The sequence below is a fragment of the Coffea arabica genome, chromosome 9e (assembly GCF_036785885.1).
Source record: "Coffea arabica cultivar ET-39 chromosome 9e, Coffea Arabica ET-39 HiFi, whole genome shotgun sequence".
Lineage (NCBI taxonomy): Eukaryota > Viridiplantae > Streptophyta > Magnoliopsida > Gentianales > Rubiaceae > Coffea > Coffea arabica.
In genome coordinates this window covers 36,337,196-36,353,483 of record NC_092327.1, presented here as the reverse complement: position 1 = coordinate 36,353,483, position 16,288 = coordinate 36,337,196, and the positions used below count along the sequence as shown (strand labels likewise).

The 16,288-nt window shown below is 36.9% G+C and overlaps 3 protein-coding genes across 6 annotated transcripts; 2 read left to right on the top strand and 1 right to left on the bottom strand.

The window, feature by feature from the left end:
• The first annotated feature begins 1,362 nt into the window (after positions 1-1,362).
• Positions 1,363-3,723, top strand: LOC113710383 (jasmonate-induced oxygenase 1-like). The gene is made up of 3 exons (XM_027233353.2): positions 1,363-1,974; positions 2,509-2,830; positions 3,316-3,723. The coding sequence occupies exons 1-3, from the start codon at positions 1,481-1,483 to the stop codon at positions 3,544-3,546; spliced, it is 1,047 nt and encodes a 348-aa protein (XP_027089154.2). The 5' UTR covers positions 1,363-1,480; the 3' UTR covers positions 3,547-3,723.
• A 94-nt stretch (positions 3,724-3,817) lies between these two features.
• LOC140014750 (pentatricopeptide repeat-containing protein At1g06143-like) lies at positions 3,818-7,610 on the bottom strand. 3 transcript variants are annotated; one of them, XM_072065972.1, is made up of 5 exons: positions 7,417-7,559; positions 5,219-7,017; positions 4,881-5,097; positions 4,652-4,755; positions 3,818-4,254 (listed from the first exon to the last, which is right to left on the bottom strand). In XM_072065972.1, exons 1-2 carry the CDS (start codon positions 7,463-7,465, stop codon positions 5,330-5,332), a joined length of 1,737 nt encoding a protein of 578 aa, XP_071922073.1. In that variant the 5' UTR covers positions 7,466-7,559; the 3' UTR covers positions 3,818-4,254; positions 4,652-4,755; positions 4,881-5,097; positions 5,219-5,329. The 3 variants fall into 3 exon arrangements, with proteins under 3 accessions (XP_071922073.1, XP_071922071.1, XP_071922072.1); XM_072065970.1 differs by having other exon boundaries at positions 4,094-4,254; positions 4,958-5,097; positions 7,417-7,610; XM_072065971.1 differs by lacking the exon at positions 4,881-5,097 and having other exon boundaries at positions 4,094-4,254; positions 7,417-7,610.
• A 1,255-nt stretch (positions 7,611-8,865) lies between these two features.
• LOC140014751 (coproporphyrinogen-III oxidase 1, chloroplastic-like) lies at positions 8,866-14,406 on the top strand. Of its 2 annotated transcripts, XM_072065974.1 has the most exons (9): positions 8,866-9,602; positions 10,178-10,253; positions 11,277-11,371; positions 12,019-12,102; positions 12,831-12,918; positions 13,368-13,492; positions 13,578-13,676; positions 13,975-14,069; positions 14,176-14,406. In XM_072065974.1, exons 1-8 carry the CDS (start codon positions 9,003-9,005, stop codon positions 14,041-14,043), a joined length of 1,236 nt encoding a protein of 411 aa, XP_071922075.1. In that variant the 5' UTR covers positions 8,866-9,002; the 3' UTR covers positions 14,044-14,069; positions 14,176-14,406. The 2 variants fall into 2 exon arrangements, with proteins under 2 accessions (XP_071922075.1, XP_071922074.1); XM_072065973.1 differs by having other exon boundaries at positions 8,867-9,602; positions 13,975-14,406.
• The last annotated feature ends 1,882 nt before the right edge of the window (positions 14,407-16,288 follow it).

Here is a 16,288-nt window from a genome sequence, read left to right as displayed (position 1 = left end):
TCAAAATATTTTGATATTAATATTTGAATTTGTAATACTTAAATTTTATCATGATAATATCAGACATGCACGTACACGAATTGGAGATTAAAGCCTTAAAGGTCTTACTATTTGTTGATTTTTTTGGATGTGAGGAAGATTTTCTATCTATTATATACTTGTTTTTATTTATGTAGCATAGTTTTATAATGAAATTATCCTTTTATCATAAAAATAAATAATTAAAGAGGGATAAAGCAAGGATCTATCCGACCTAAATGTGTGAAAAACCTAATAATTTAAAGCCTTAAAAGTCTTACTATTTGTTGATTTTTTTTTATGAGAGGAAGATTTTCTATCTATTATATACGTGTTTTTATTTATGTAGCATAGTTTTATAATGAAATTATCCTTTATTATAAAAATAAATAAATAAAGAGGGATAAAACAAGGAGACTAGGATGAACACGACAAAAAAAAATACCAAAATTTTAGAATAAATTGGTTGAGAGTTGAGAATCCAATATTATTACCAAATCCGTTTCAATTATTGAATGCATTAATACTCGAACTCGCCGCAACTCGATATTTTCAAATCGATCCACTATATTTTTCTAAAAAAAACTTATAAAAATAGCAATCTAATGCTCGAGTTCGTTGCAAGTGACTTGCAACTCGATAACACCTCATAATGAATCAAGTATTTTGTTGGGAGGCAATTAAGCTGTCCGGTGGCCTCATCGGAGCATGCTGAAAAAGTGGCGCATGCCATTGGGCTTAACCTTAAATACATAATTGTATTGAATTTTGGACGCTGCAGCACTCTAGTGCCTAAGAACAAATGCGACAAACACCTAAAGTCGAGAAATGAGTATTTAACATCTAAAAATACACAATCAATGCTTTCCAAGGATAGAATGTGTATTCCTTGGATGATACTCCCTAATTAATTTGCTACATTGTTAAATTGAGCATTATAGCAGGAATATTAGAAGTTATAGTATAAGAGATCCTGACGAGTAAGGGTGTAAATGAATCAAATCAAATCAAATACTTTAGTGTTCAAAACTCGTTTCATTATATGTTAACGAACTTAAAATTTTGTTTAAGTTTGTCTTGTTTATTTGACGAAATGAGTTGGAACGAATTTTTTTTTTATCGAATTTAAATGTTATCGAATGCTATTGAAATTTGGTCAGACTAGTTGACAAATCAAACTTAAACGAGTTTTTACTAACTCGTGCTCGATTCAATTGAGTAGTTTGGCTTATCTTTCAAACCCAACAACAAAGCATCTGCCTTTCACGCCTTTGGCGATATTTCAAGAAGGCGCCAGCTCACGGGTCAAAGTTGAAGCCCGCCTTCTAGGTGCAGTATTTGAAGGCCTGTATACTTTGGTACTTACCCTGAGTGGCTGCTTATTAGTACAGCCTGTGCGATTCCAGTCACCTTATTTTCTCAGCAGGCGATCAGTTATTTCCTCAACGTCGTCGCTTTGGGGATGTCACCCGCCGGAGAGCCCGTGAGGGTGCAGGCCATAGCCCAAACCCGCAACTCCGTTGTGCCTCCTCAGTACGTACAACCCCCAGAAACCCGACCTGCCGCAAAGCTGACCCATCATCATAAGAACGAGGCGGCTGAGCTATCTCCGCCGTCGATTAATCTCGCCGGAGAAGACACCGGCCGCCTCAAAGACGAGATAGGGCTGGCCTGCAGAGATTGGGGGGCGTTTAGCGTAGTCAATCATGGGGTACCGATTGAATTGCTGGATCAGATGAGGCGAGTGGGGAAATCATTCTTTGAGGAATGTGATATGGAGCAGAAGCTCAAGTATTCTTGTGATCCTAATTCGCCGGCTTCCGAGGGTTATGGTAGCCGGATGCTGCTAGCTGACAACGACAGCGTTTTGGATTGGAGGGACTATTTTGATCACCATACCTTGCCTCTGTCGAGGCGGAATCCGGCTAAGTGGCCTCATTATCAGCCTAATTACAGGTGGGATGGCTCGTAAATGGTTGTTTATTCTTCTATTCTAATCAATCATAATTTATCTTTGGAATTTTAACCTTTGATTGCTATTAGTTCAGTACTTAGAAAAACTTGAATGATGCAACCAGACAATTGTCTGAATATTTGGAGAATGTAGACCTAGACAGAAAAGGGATGCTGGAAAAGGGGAAAATGTGGGGCTCATTTGGTTACCAGGGCTACGCAGGATTGGATTGTTAATCCTGTTTAGGGGTCATTGGGTTATGGGTTACCTGGGATTAGACAAGGTTAGGCTGGATTGAATGACTAATCCCTTCTGGGGCTCCCGGGATTAGGCAGATTGGATTATTAATCCTGTCTCATCAATGAACTAAGATAAGTAATATGAGGGACAACGAGGAGGGTAAAGATAATATACAGATGAGATCTTTCTGCAAATTAATTGTATTGTATTTTTTACATTTAACTTATTCAGCATTGATTCCTATTTCCTATCATCCTCCCATGAAAGGACTGACGAAAAAGTATATCGTTGATTAGAGAAGTAGTGGCAGAATACAGTGATCAGATGAAAGTCCTTGCTCAGAGATTGTTGGGTTTGATATCGGAGAGTCTTGGTCTGCCATCTTCATGCATTGAAGAGGCTGTTGGTGAGTTCTGTCAGAACATTACAGTGGGTTATTACCCTCCTTGTCCACAGCCAGACCTTACTCTTGGTCTGCAGTCGCATTCTGATATGGGTGCTGTCACGCTTCTTATCCAAGATAACGTTGAGGGTCTTCAAGTGTTCAAGGATGGAGAATGGATAACAGTACGTCCATTGCACGATGGTATCTTAGTTCTCTTGGCTGACCAAACTGAGGTACTGCATCTTGTTGTTGACAATAGATTTTCTACTGATTCTTGATGGCTGCAGATTCAGTTTTCCGTGCACTTTTATGCACCATGTTGTTGACAATAGGTTTTCTCTTGCTCTTTTTTATATTATTTTGGCTACTTAGTTTGTCTTGATACAGTAGCAGTATATAGTTGCCAATTCTTAGTATCATTCTAATTTTGGAGAGGTCAGTCTGAAAAAAAAGCTTCTTGTTTTTGCTTAATGTCAAGTCTGGTATGCTATGCTCCATCTTTCGAGAACTACTGATGACTGATTAAATACTTAGGGTCTTTGAGCCAAACGCTGGTGGTTTGGGAGGTTGAATCCCCATTCTGGCAGTTAAATCTTGAGAGTGCAGTGGGTTTGATTCCTAGTCCCCATTCTGTCGGGTCCCTTTTAGAAGTAGATCAAGGTTTAGACTGTTGCCTGGCTGTTGCTGGAATTTGTGACATTGTTTATTTTGCTTGTAGATCATAACAAATGGCAAATACAGAAGTTGTCAACATCGCGCACTTACAAACGCTGAAAGAGCGAGACTTTCAGTTGCCACATTCCACGATCCTGCAAAAACTAGGAAAGTATTCCCAGCTTTTGAACCTCCTATATACCATGAAGTCATGTATGGGGATTATGTCTCCTCATGGTACACAAAGGGGCCGGAAGGGAAAAGGAACATTGATGCACTTCTGATCAAATACTGAATGCAAAGATAGTGAAACCGTGAAACCGTGACCATGAGCATGATTTTCCAAATACCATAGTGAAACCGTGACCATGATTTACATTTCTTCAATTTCATATGGTACAAATCATGTAAAGAACATTAGCTTTCAATACAGTGCAATGAAAAGCAGCTGAATTAGCTGTAATTTATTTTAGTTTTGAGAAAACTATTATTATTTGCAATCTTTATGTTTTGGAAGTTCATCTTTGACTTGTTTTACGAAAGATTGTATGCATTAGTCCAAAAGATCAAGAAAATCTTGAATAACTATATAAAAGAAACTTCTTCTGAGTAAGTTAAGATGTGCTAGTCGCCGCATCAAAATCAAACACAAACCTCACTGTATTCTAGACACATTGTAGTCGTTCTTAAGACCTGTATCCAGCTCTATCCCAAGCATTGAGTCAACCTGAGGGAGTGGAACACCTATGGCTACCCTCAGCAATTACAGAAGGCAGTACCAATGTTATACTTAGTCAATCAGGGGTACAAGGTAGGATCAATACACAAAAAGTAACATATGGTTTCGACACATTTGAATATTGCTGTTGAACTAGATGCCATCTAATGCCCCATTAGCAACCTGAGATGCGTTTCCATGAAGCTGAGATTTTCTTGCTGAGGTGCCATTACAACTGAAAGACATTTCCACAACCTCTTTCAAGAAGGCATCCACTTACCAGACCTGTTTCCAACGAGGACAAGTATTACGAAATGGAAAGCAAAAGAAGAAAAGAATGCAACACATCAAATCTGATAGTTGGAAAACGGTGTAGAAGGTAAAACTGAAGATGCTTATACGCGTAATTCAAAAATGACGTGTATAATAAAGCAACACAAGTAAGGAATGTCATAGTTGGAAACAGTTCATGGTCATTTAACCACAAGCAGCCTGTCTGGGATAAAAACATGGCATGACAAACTTAAGGAACAGAGATTTTATGCAGCGCATCTGACTAACCAGTCCTGGTACTGCCTCAACCTCAATGCAAGAAAATCAAAAGATATGCAATTTAATGAGAGTACGATAACAGCATAGCAAGTGAATAAACACCATTTCTTTATATTGTACTCTTACTCACAGCTTGTAGTCATAGCATACATTCCCTTATTGGGAAGTAACAATCTTGCATCACCTCAGCCCATTTCTCCACTCTATCAGATCAGGGTAAAAGCATACTTGCACCTGCATCAGAAGGTCGATAGCTTAATCAGATGCTGACAAGAATTATTGAGCTCAAGTAAAATCCTGAGACAAACAACATATGTTTTACTTCAACTAGAGCAGTGATCAGTTGGTTGAACCCTGACCTAGCATCACACGTTCTCCATATCCAAAGGGATTCATTGCCCAAATGGAAAGATAACATGAGTTAAAGCTGCATCACCTTATATTTCTGAAGGTCAGTTAAATACTACATCACTTGAGCATAATTTGCTGAACGCCCTTTCAAAATAGTTTCCTAAGTCTCTGGATAGACCTTTTAACCGATGCTGGAGTCACAAAGTTCTACGGATTAAGAAATGCCTGTCATAAGGACCAGATTTGAAGATTAACGAGGTCAAAGTTTACTTACCAAGAGACTGAATTAAAAATACAAATACATACACACAAAGATACCTATAAAATGGTGAAGACAACTCCATACCTAAACAATCAATCAAGAAAAAAGATCTCAGAGAAAGGTCAGGATGACTCTCCACAGTTCACTTTGCCAGCAGACAAGTGACAACCATCAGCTCTGGTCTACCAGAAGCCATCACAAAATAAATTCAAACTTAGGTCCGCAACCAGTCAGCTTAAGTTGCCCAACCAATTCATCCAGTAGCAGGTAAATTTCTTCAGATGCTGGATGACAATTGTCACAAGAAGCAAACTGAAATATGTTCTTCTCCACTTCAATCCAACTGGATCCAGGATATCTCTTTTCTACTCCAAGGTTCTTCATGTTTGCCCTGATTCTAGCAACCTCACTCCATCGATTTGCTTCAGCATACATGCTCACTAAAAGGTTATAGTATCCACTATTCTTTGGCTCCAGAAGCATTAACTTATCAACAGCCATCTGAGCAATCTCCAAGTTCTTGTGAAGCTTACACCCACAAAGTAAAGAACCCCATATGACAGAGTTTGGTTCAATATTCATTCTTCTTATCAGTTCCAATGCTTCATCAAGTAAACCAGCCTTGCTTAACAGATCAACCATGCATCCGTAATGCTTAATTTCAGGAGGGATGAGAAGGTCACGAGTCATTTGAAGAAATCTGCTTTTGCCCTCTTCAACCAGTCCAGCATGAGTACATGCTGTAAGAACACTAAGAAAGGTAATGCCATTTGGCTTTATCTTCTCCTTCTCCATCATATGAAATATCACCAAAGCTTCTTTGGCACAACCATGAGCTGCAAGCCCTTCAATCACAGAATTCCAACAGAAAAGGTTTTTCTTGGACAATTTGAAGAACACCACAAGGGATCTCTCTATGGCACCACACTTTGCATACATATCAATCAGTGATGAACCAATGTAAACATCAAGATACAATCCACTTTGCAGAACATACATGTGTATCTCCTTTCCTTGGTCTAGCCAACCAAGATGAGCACAAGAAGAAATGATTGTTGACATGGTCACTTCGTCAGGACTGATCCCATTATCCTTCATCTCGTTGAAAATCTCTAGTGCTTCTTTGTAGTGCTTGTTTTGAGAGTAGCAGTTGATCATGGTTGTCCATGAAATTAAATCTTTTTGCAGTATTCCACTGAACAACTGCTTAGCAGACTCAACATCACCAATCCTCGCAAAACCATTCAGCATAGTATTCCAAGATGCAGTATTTTTCTCGGGCATCTCATCAAACAACTTCCTAGCAGAACTCAAATCCCCAAAACGGACATGAGCTGAAACCATTGTTGTCCAGGCAAAACCATCTCTCTCAGGCATCTTATCAAATACTGTTCTCGCTTCAACAACTTTACCAAAATTTGAATAATAATCAATAATAGCAGTCTGAACATGAAGATGAGTTTCAAATCCACACTTCCAAACCTGTCCATGGATAGAATCTCCAAAATCTACAGCCTTCAAACAAGTGCTGCTCTTTATTATTGATGAAAACGTGAAACTAGTTGGTCTGACCTCAGTTTTCAACATGTCTACATACATTTCTAAAGCTCGGAGTGGATGGAAACAACAGAGAAAGGCTCCTATTACTGCATTGTAAACACATGTATTGGGATCTTTTAACTGGTCAAAGGCTGCAATTACCCATTCTGTACAACGAATGCTTGAAGACGCAGTTATAAATTGATTCATCAGGAAACAATCTTGCGTTGCATTTGTCTTGATCATCAAAGCATATAGAGACTCCAGCTCTTTCAAGCTTGAACATTTTTTAAAATCGCTAGCAAACAGACCAAGTTGGCTTTTTTCTCCCACGAGTCTTCCACCTAAATGACAGAGTGTGGTTCAAATAATCATAATCAGAACTCAACATCTATTTCACTTTCTTGCACTTTTAACATTATCAAATTTAAAGCTTGTTGTCAACACAATACAATACTGCCCTTGAAAGTTGCGGCAGCTACAGATTTCAGATTTTAATAAGCTGTATACCAACTCAGAACAATTAATTAAATTACACTAATAACAGAACAGTAAGTGGACGTTTCTTAATTAATGAAAAACCAAGAGAAAATCAGTTAGGATTGAATTGACATTGCATTCAAACTTCATCTAAATAATAAGCTCTGCTAGCCATATACACATAGATATGCGAATTGAAACAATATATTAGCAAAATGGAAACTTTTTTTTCTTTGGCTGTTCTCAAGAATTGTCCCACATACCTACTACATCTTTGACGAATTTCATAGACTGATTACGAAATGGAAACATGAACGAAGGGGTGAAGCATCATCCCAGTAAGTAAAATAGACAAAACATGTCTCTCTCTCTCTCTCTCTATCCCTGATATATCCCGGGACAGCATAGTAGAGAAAAGTTGTCCATAGAAGATAGGAAATCTTGAAAGGTTAGTTTTAAAACCTCTTTGAAGGGAGACTGGAGAGTGGGTTTTCAGAAGGAACAGGTGGAAGAGCTGGGAAGGTGGCTATGGGTAGTGGAAAACCGGAAATATGCGAAATTGGAGAAATTGACATTTCAGGGGTAAGATTGAGAATTGATTTCTTGAATTTATGCCCTGACAAAATTTGATAAACCATTTTGAATTTTTAATCATATTAGAGGTCTTGAGTTTTAATTCCCTTTTTTAATTCCATGCTCCTTAAATTCTATCATTGCCTTGTTCTTTAAAAGAAAAAAAAATGTCTCTTGTGATTTAAATTTTACTGTAATTTTAAATTAACCCCTTATTGTTAATCACCACTGCTTTTTGATGTTTTGATATACTAAGTATACAAAAGTACCTCTGTTCTTCATTATATTCACAACCATCCCTTTGATGAAAATTGTAATTTAAGTAAACAACAGGGCATTTTGATCATTTACATGAGTGAAAAAATAAACGAGGTGTAATTACCATTTTCCTTCCAAAAAGAATAAAATAAATTACCTCACAGCTTTTTTGTTAAGAAAATAAAAGGTATATATATATAATAGACACGCATATACATTTTCTAAAGTTTTTGGACACAGGTCAAATACCTATACTGTGGAGCATGTGGCTAACTCGACTCGAATCTCACGGGTCAGTCATTTTTTGACTCTTATCCGTCCTGCATATCAACAAATCAAATATCCACCAGAAAAAGATTTGATTAGTTGATACTAATCTCGCCCCTTTCATCAAATTATTTGGGATATAATTCTTTTTTGACTTAATCAAATAATATGGATCAAATACCCTATTTCACGACGTACTAATAGAAAAACACAATTCAAAACTTTATGATTTTTTTTTATAATAAATGAAAGAATTTAAATTTAAATTTAAATCCAAGATTTCTTACTTATAATTCCTCGTATCTTCCTATCAAAATTAAACCTCCCCCCCCCCCCCCTCTCTCTATGGTGGTTAAATTGATTGAATCTTGACTACATTATGCACAAAATGCCTTGCTCGTACTCTCCCGCCGCGCACAATCCACAGACACCAAAAAAAACCACGGACTACTTTCCGATGACTTCCAGCGATTAGTTAGTCTGTAGGCGTGGTTGATGGTCAATGAAAGTAAAACCAATCCAATGGGGTGGGCAATATGAAGTCCGAAACTGTCAAAACCAATCCAATGGGTCCTCTCCTCGGTTTCTGAACATTTGACAAATCACAAATCCACCAATCGTCTCGTCATCTGATTTCCCAGATTTCCCCTTTCCTTATCATCTTCGCCATTGCATATATAACTGACTACTTTCGTACTACTCCTACTTTTCTAGCAGCAAATCAAACCCACAATATCCCTCCTCCGCAGCAATGTTGCTGAGTGCTCCAAAACTCTCCATTTCCCCTTCTTCTTCTTCTTCTTCTGCTGCTGCTTATTCTGCGCCCCTCCTTTTCCCTGTCAAAAAATCCAGCATCCCAGCAAGAAACTTCCCTTCATTTCTCCACTCCGCAACATCTCACATTTCCCTCGGCGTTCCCCGAGCCGCCTCCTCATCCTCCTCCCCCTCCCCCATGATAGAGAAAGAAACCTTAGAAACCCACCGTCCCCACACCTTCCTCCGCGAATCAGATGAGGCTGCGGCCTTCTCCTCCTCCTCTTCTGATTCTGCCGGCTCAGTCAGGGCCAGGTTTGAGAAGATGATTAGGGACGCCCAGGACAGCGTTTGCACCGCAATTGAGGCCGTGGATAATGGCAGCAAGTTCAAGGAGGATGTCTGGTCCAGGCCCGGCGGTGGTGGCGGCATCAGTAGAGTTTTACAGGACGGCGCCGTTTGGGAAAAGGCTGGGGTTAATGTCTCCGTGGTTTATGGTGTTATGCCGCCTGAAGCTTATCGGGCCGCAAAGCCATCTTCAGATAATGGTGACATTAAGCCCGGGCCAATTCCCTTTTTCGCCGCCGGCATCAGCTCGGTAATCCCAATTTTACAGCTTTTCGTTTTCTTTCTTTGGTAGCTCAATTTTACGGGTAATTATTGCTCTATGGTTGCTTGGAATGAACTGTCATTGTTGGAGGTACAAGAATTGTGGCTTAATGGACGACTTTAGAATTAGCTTGTGCTGGTGGGCTGCTTTGAGAGAATTGTAGTGTTTGCTTATATAGCTGCAAAGCTGCAATACTCTTGAGCTAAAAATGCGATCAACATCTTTTGCAACTGGTTTTAGCCGGATGAGGAAATGCTTCCAAATTTGTGCTCTCGTTGGGTTTGTGTATGTATAGTAAGCCCGTAATACTCGGGGCGTCGTGCTTGTGAGATGAAAATCCTAAGAAGAGGGTAAAGTTATAGTCTTTTAATAAGAGATGGGCAACATTTTCTATATTATGGCTGAGCAGCTATGATTATCTTTTTGATGAAGCTAGAAAAGTATGCCCGCATGTTTTATTTGATTGTTTAGACGGGGAGTGTATTGTTAAGCACATATAGGTTGAACTTTTGTTCCTTCTGAAAAGGCCATTTCTTGATTGTTTTACATTTCTTGTACTGCAGGTTCTGCATCCACACAACCCCTTTGCACCGACTTTACATTTCAATTATCGGTACTTTGAGACTGATGCTCCCAAAGGTAGTAATTTGTGCTTCTTGTTCATATGCTTCTTGTGAATGCTGAAGATTTCAAGAATGATTGTTAAAACATTGTTTTGCGTGTCAAATTGAAATCAGTGTACGGAATCCTGATACTTGCAGGTTTACTGTCTAGTTTAATGAAACCACAAAAGTAAGAAATTTTTGTAATGTTTTTAATACTGCTAAATTCTTTCTGCATATCCTTCACTGATCGCTTTCGATTATTAAAGCTGCATGTTCCTGTTTGTTGAGGTTCAATTAAAGTACTCAGAATGAGAAAGGATCTTTCCGAGGTGATGTGATTCCTGTAAAAACTGATGATGCTCCACCGCCTAAGATTTACATAATTGTGAAGCAAAATTGGAAAATCTACATATTCAAAGGAATCAACTTCTTTGTGGAGTATAGTATAAGATTGGTAGGATGTATTAACAATGGATGTGTTTACAAAAATCACCTATGATGAAGATTTTGTACTCGATATGATTCCTGTAAAATGTCTTCTGGCTTGTCTGCGATATGCTTCAAGTGCAAAATAAACTTGTTGTAAAACCCACATGGCAATGCAAAGCAACATATTGTTGTCTCTCTCAGGAATTTTTCCCCTAAAGTTTCCTCCATTCCTCATCATGGTCTATGAGTTCTTTTAAAACTGTTAATAACTATTTCCCAATATGTCTAATCTCCATTATAGAAAACTGTTTTCTACTCCATGATTTGAGTTGGATGAAAAGCTCACTTGGGAGTTGTTGGAGTTGCAGTTGCAAATTTTTTGATTGAGGAATTGGAATGTGTGCAAAATCTTGTAAATATGATATATTGGGTCAGCATCAGAATTTCTATGTTTGTAGCTGGCTTTCTATACAATATTGGTCATGTCAAAACCCTTCGATCAGAATTGCATTTTTGATGGTGTCTTTATCAAAATTTCATCTTTGTCTTTGTTGCTCTATTATTATTATTAAGTGAAAAGCTATGAAACATGCTATATAATCATTACCTGGGTTTACGTTATATGCAGATGCTCCAGGAGCTCCTAGGCAGTGGTGGTTTGGTGGTGGTACAGATTTTACGCCTGCTTACATTTTTGAGGAGGATGTTAAACATTTCCATTCGGTAAGCTTATTCGTTGTTATGCAGTACACTTAAAAATAATATTAAGAGCACTTTCTTTATTGATACATGTAAAATTATCTGTCTCAAGGATATAAATTCGAATATGTGATGGTTCACTTTTATCTGGTGCAACTTGCTTCCAAAGATGTCACAAGTCTCGGTTACATGCTTGAAATCATCATCTTTCGGTCAGCTCAGGAGCTGGCTCAAGATATATATTTGATGAATCAGTAAAAGGCAAAATGATCTTAGAAGATTTAATACAAATAAAGTATCAAAACAAGATTCTGGCTTTCACTACTTTCATAGAAGCCAAATTTTTAAACATACAAAGGTTATCCAGTGATATCTAATTTAGAATTTTTTGGAAAAGGAAATTTACAAAACAAATTCAGTCAGTATAGTCCAGGTTAACAGGTTCTGTGTCGATAAGTTTTGACCGGTATCTAAACTTCTGATTTACTGCTGTCATCATCTGGGATACATTATTCTGCTGTAACAAAGATTTTTGCAGGTTAGATTGTGAGATTTCAAATATTGTTTCTCTAACTTCCCTTCTAATGAAAACACTTCATCCATCTTGTCATTTCCTTCTTCATGAATTTCTAGTTCACTACCAGAGTTCTTCATGCTGTCTTTGTTTGCAGGTCCAAAAAAGTGCATGCGACAAGTTTGACCCTAGCTTCTATCCTCGATTCAAGAAATGGTGTGATGACTATTTCTATATTAAGGTACGCATTTACAACAAGGAACATTTTGGATTGACTAGTCTGGTTTTTTACCTGTTAGGGAAACCAGCATCTAAGAGACTGAAATGTGGTTAGTTCAGATGCATTTTATCTTTCTGCACCATCTTGTTTCCAAAACAACCAGAGTTCCTCAAAATTTCCAGCTACTAATTTGGAGTTTATATGTAGGAAATCTGTTAGTCTGAAGTCCAAAAGTTATCTTATTCTGATGCCATAGTTGAGTCCCTCCCTTAGTTCCATTATGAATCAGGGTTGATGTATTTTATCGATGCAATTTATCTGAGAGGGCAAGAGGGAAAAATAGGCAGGAGAGGATAGACTTATGTGTGCTCAGACTTATAGATGAGAAAGTTGATGAAAAGAATATCTAATCCTGTATGCTTACTTTTCTTCATTTTCTGTCTTACTGTTGGGCAAAGAAATTTCTTTTCTTGCAACACACATGGTTTTTGTGCTAACGATCTGACATTGACAGATTCTTTCTTTTAATTCCTTATATTCATGTAGCTTCAGTTCTTTATGCATTGAGAGTAATTTGAAGGGAAATAGCTACCACACAGGGATTTTGTCTCTGTTTATAATCAGAAACTGGAAATAAGTTGCTGCTTTTAACTTTTATTTTGTTCTTTGGGTTATGTGGATACTTAACATACATAGTGATTAAGAAGCGTTTCATTCTTTGATGTTTTTCATTGTCCTTTTAAATGCAGCACCGTGGAGAGAGGCGAGGACTTGGCGGCATATTTTTTGATGATTTGAATGATTATGATCAAGAGATGCTTCTTTCTTTTGCTACTGGTAATTCATGCTTGTAGTAATTGTAAGGAATTGTTAACATTGTGCCATATCACATTTCCTGTCTTTGTGATATATAATGGAGCTTCTACACTGCTAAAGTTGATATATCTCTCTGAGGCATTAGATCCCCAACTTCTCCAAAAATCTTAGTGGTGCCCTTTGTTCGTAAGAGCTGAATATGTATTTTGCTAACCATCATATTCACCTAGCAACTGGACTTATCAACCAGAGTAGGAGCATTTTAGCCGGTCACTTTTCAGCAGTATGCTTTAGCAAAAATACTTTCTCAACTTTTAAACATGGTAGATGTTTGTATTGTACCAAAAGAAAAGATACCCAAGAACCTTAGATTAGCACAGTAGAGAAATACTGTGACCCATTAAAAGTTTCTTCGGTGTTTAAAGTGAACTTGAATCTGCCTTTTTTTTTTTATTATTATCAAATTGCAGAGTGTGCAAATTCTGTGATCCCTGCATATATACCAATAATAGAGAAGAGGAAGGATACACCATACACAGAAAGAAACAAAGCATGGCAACAACTACGAAGGGGGCGCTATGTAGAATTCAACCTGGTATGATATCGGAGCCCCTTTGTTATAGAAATGCATAGCCTGGCAACTCTTCTAATTTTTCTTCTTTTGGGCCTAAACATTGAAGGTTTATGACCGTGGAACAACATTTGGTCTCAAGACAGGAGGCAGAATCGAGAGTATTCTTGTTTCCCTTCCGCTATCTGCTCGTTGGGAATATGACCATGTAAGCTTTTATTCTACTTTCACTTTTTGCCTGTCTGTTGGTGGTATAGATAACACTGAGTTTTAAAACAAAAAGTATTTCTATCAAGTTTCTTAGAAATTGATTAGGCACATGAGTCTGTCTGATTAAATTGTATAGATGCTGGGTGAGAACATGTGAGACATATTTCAGTTGCCTGATGATTCTGTGATGCGTAAGATTTCTATCTAGTATTAGCCACTGCCAGTGGTGTGCCCAAAAACTGCAATGAAAGAGGTGAAATGGCTTCAGAATGACATTATTGTTTTCTGGATTGCAGAAACCAGAAGAGGGGAGTGAAGAATGGAAACTATTGGATGCATGTATCAACCCCAAGGAGTGGCTGTAACAATTTTGTGATGATAGTATTTTGACGTGGTGTTCCCTGTTCTGATCTGGGTTTCGTGTTTGCCTAGGTTTGTCGCATTACAATATGAGTCTGTAGCATTGCGCCTAATAATGGGCTTGTGCTTCTTGTCAGGCTGTGATTTACTTGATCGAAAGTCGGAAGAGGAAGGTGCATTTGTAAATCTTACGGGTTAAAAATTGGCTTCGCTTACTGGAGGCGATATTGTAAGTTGGAACTGTCTTAACATGTATATACATCGTGGTTAATCATGAATAACCACAATATTCTGGGTGTGAGCAAATGCCTGAAAGAACATTGAAGCAGGCTCTCTCTTTTCATAACTTGCAAGTCAAGATTGCCTGATTCTCGCAGTGTTGTGAAATCTCTGTTCATTTGATCATACATAATTTCCCCAACAAATCAAAGGGTGCAAAGGTTTCTAATTATGTTGGCTGGTTCTCTCGTGAAATGACGAGGCTTTGGGCCAAGGAATCAGGAGGATGATGAATCTCTGTCATCCCTTACTGACTTCTTTGACTGATATTTTAGCAGATAACCAGAAATTTGCCAAGTCGTAAACTTGCACATTTCTAACGTATGATGTGTTATCGGTATGCATATATTCCAGTTGTAATGAACTACTTTGACAGGCGAATTATTAAAAATAAAATAAAATTTATTTCCATGAATAATATTGCTGATTTCACTGCTCATTAAGAAACTAGGAGTCCATCTGTAAGACAGCAGCAACTCGGCGATATGATGCCCTCCGCTCCTAGCTAACATAGCTATATGGTGCATGGCAAATGCCCGAGATGAAAAGTTCAGGTATATAGTGTAGGACCATTGTTCTGTTCAGTTGTTTCAACAGAACATATTTGTATTTTCTATAGATGGCAAACAAACTGATTTAGTTAAATTTATTCATACTCACCCATGAATATATGTGTATGGGTATTTTAAATTTTTATATATGGGTATAAATGGATTACTCAATAATACTCATTTATAGTACTTAAATTGTACTATAATACCCATTCAAATCCAATTAATTCATTTAGAATTATCTTCTCCCAATCCTCCTCTCTTCTCTCACACATTTTTTTTTTCCAGATTTTTCATTTTGTTATAATGTTAACTACTTTTGTTTCATTATTATTATTATTTGTTGGTTTTATCTTGTCATTTTATTTTCTCTTAGTTTGTTAAATTGCTCATTTTTTAGTATTACCAATTTATGACTAAGTTTTAGTCTTTTTTCCTACTTTTTCAAAATGAAAATTTAAATTTATACACGAAAAAAATGTTAGGGGTTCAAATTTTTGGATTAAGTTTTTATATTAACTTTTATAGTACTTAATTAAAAATTTTATATTCTTATTGTTCAATTATTAAATAGTATGTAATTTTAATTACCAATTATTAAAATTGATAATTAGGTTTATTGAACATTATAAGTACGAATGGGATAACTTAGTTTGCAAAAATGAATTTAAATGAGTTTACAAAAAGTTAAAATAAATAGGTTATAAATGTGTAATTGGATTACCCAATTCATTTTTGGATTTATCCATTTATACCCATCTAATTAAATGAGTATAAATAGGTTGACTCATTTATACTCATTATCCATTTTAATCAACTCAAACACGTCCAAGTCATCCATTTTGCCACGTCTAGTATTTTCTATGCTTTACGCTTATTTTTCATTGTTTTTGTCGTATTTTATCTTTTCGTTTTATTGGTAATAATGCATATCTTTTTCTTGCCTTTTGATTTCAAAGCTGCTTCTAAATATTAAGTATATCGATATTGCGTGTTTGATCCATCCTAAATTTCAACCCTTAGACCCTAAACTTAAACATAGAAAATCTAGATATATATACCATTTATTTGCTTAACTATTACAACTAAAAATCATTATTTTGATCAATACATACATCTACAAATAATTAGAGGGGAAATCAATTTTCCTTGTCACAAACACTAACTTGCATCAAACAATTATCAAGTATACGAAATTCAGTACAAAAATAACATAGCATGTAAATATAGCCACTTGTCTTTTCAAATGGCAATTTCTATTCATACACAACATCTCAGCCAACTATTGAACCAATAAATTGCATCAACTGCAATATAATTTTCAAAGTGGAACAATAATTCACACACTTATTCATTCAAGCACATAATTCAAGTGGATCAATTACAATCATAATGACATTTAATCAACAAATGGCATGCA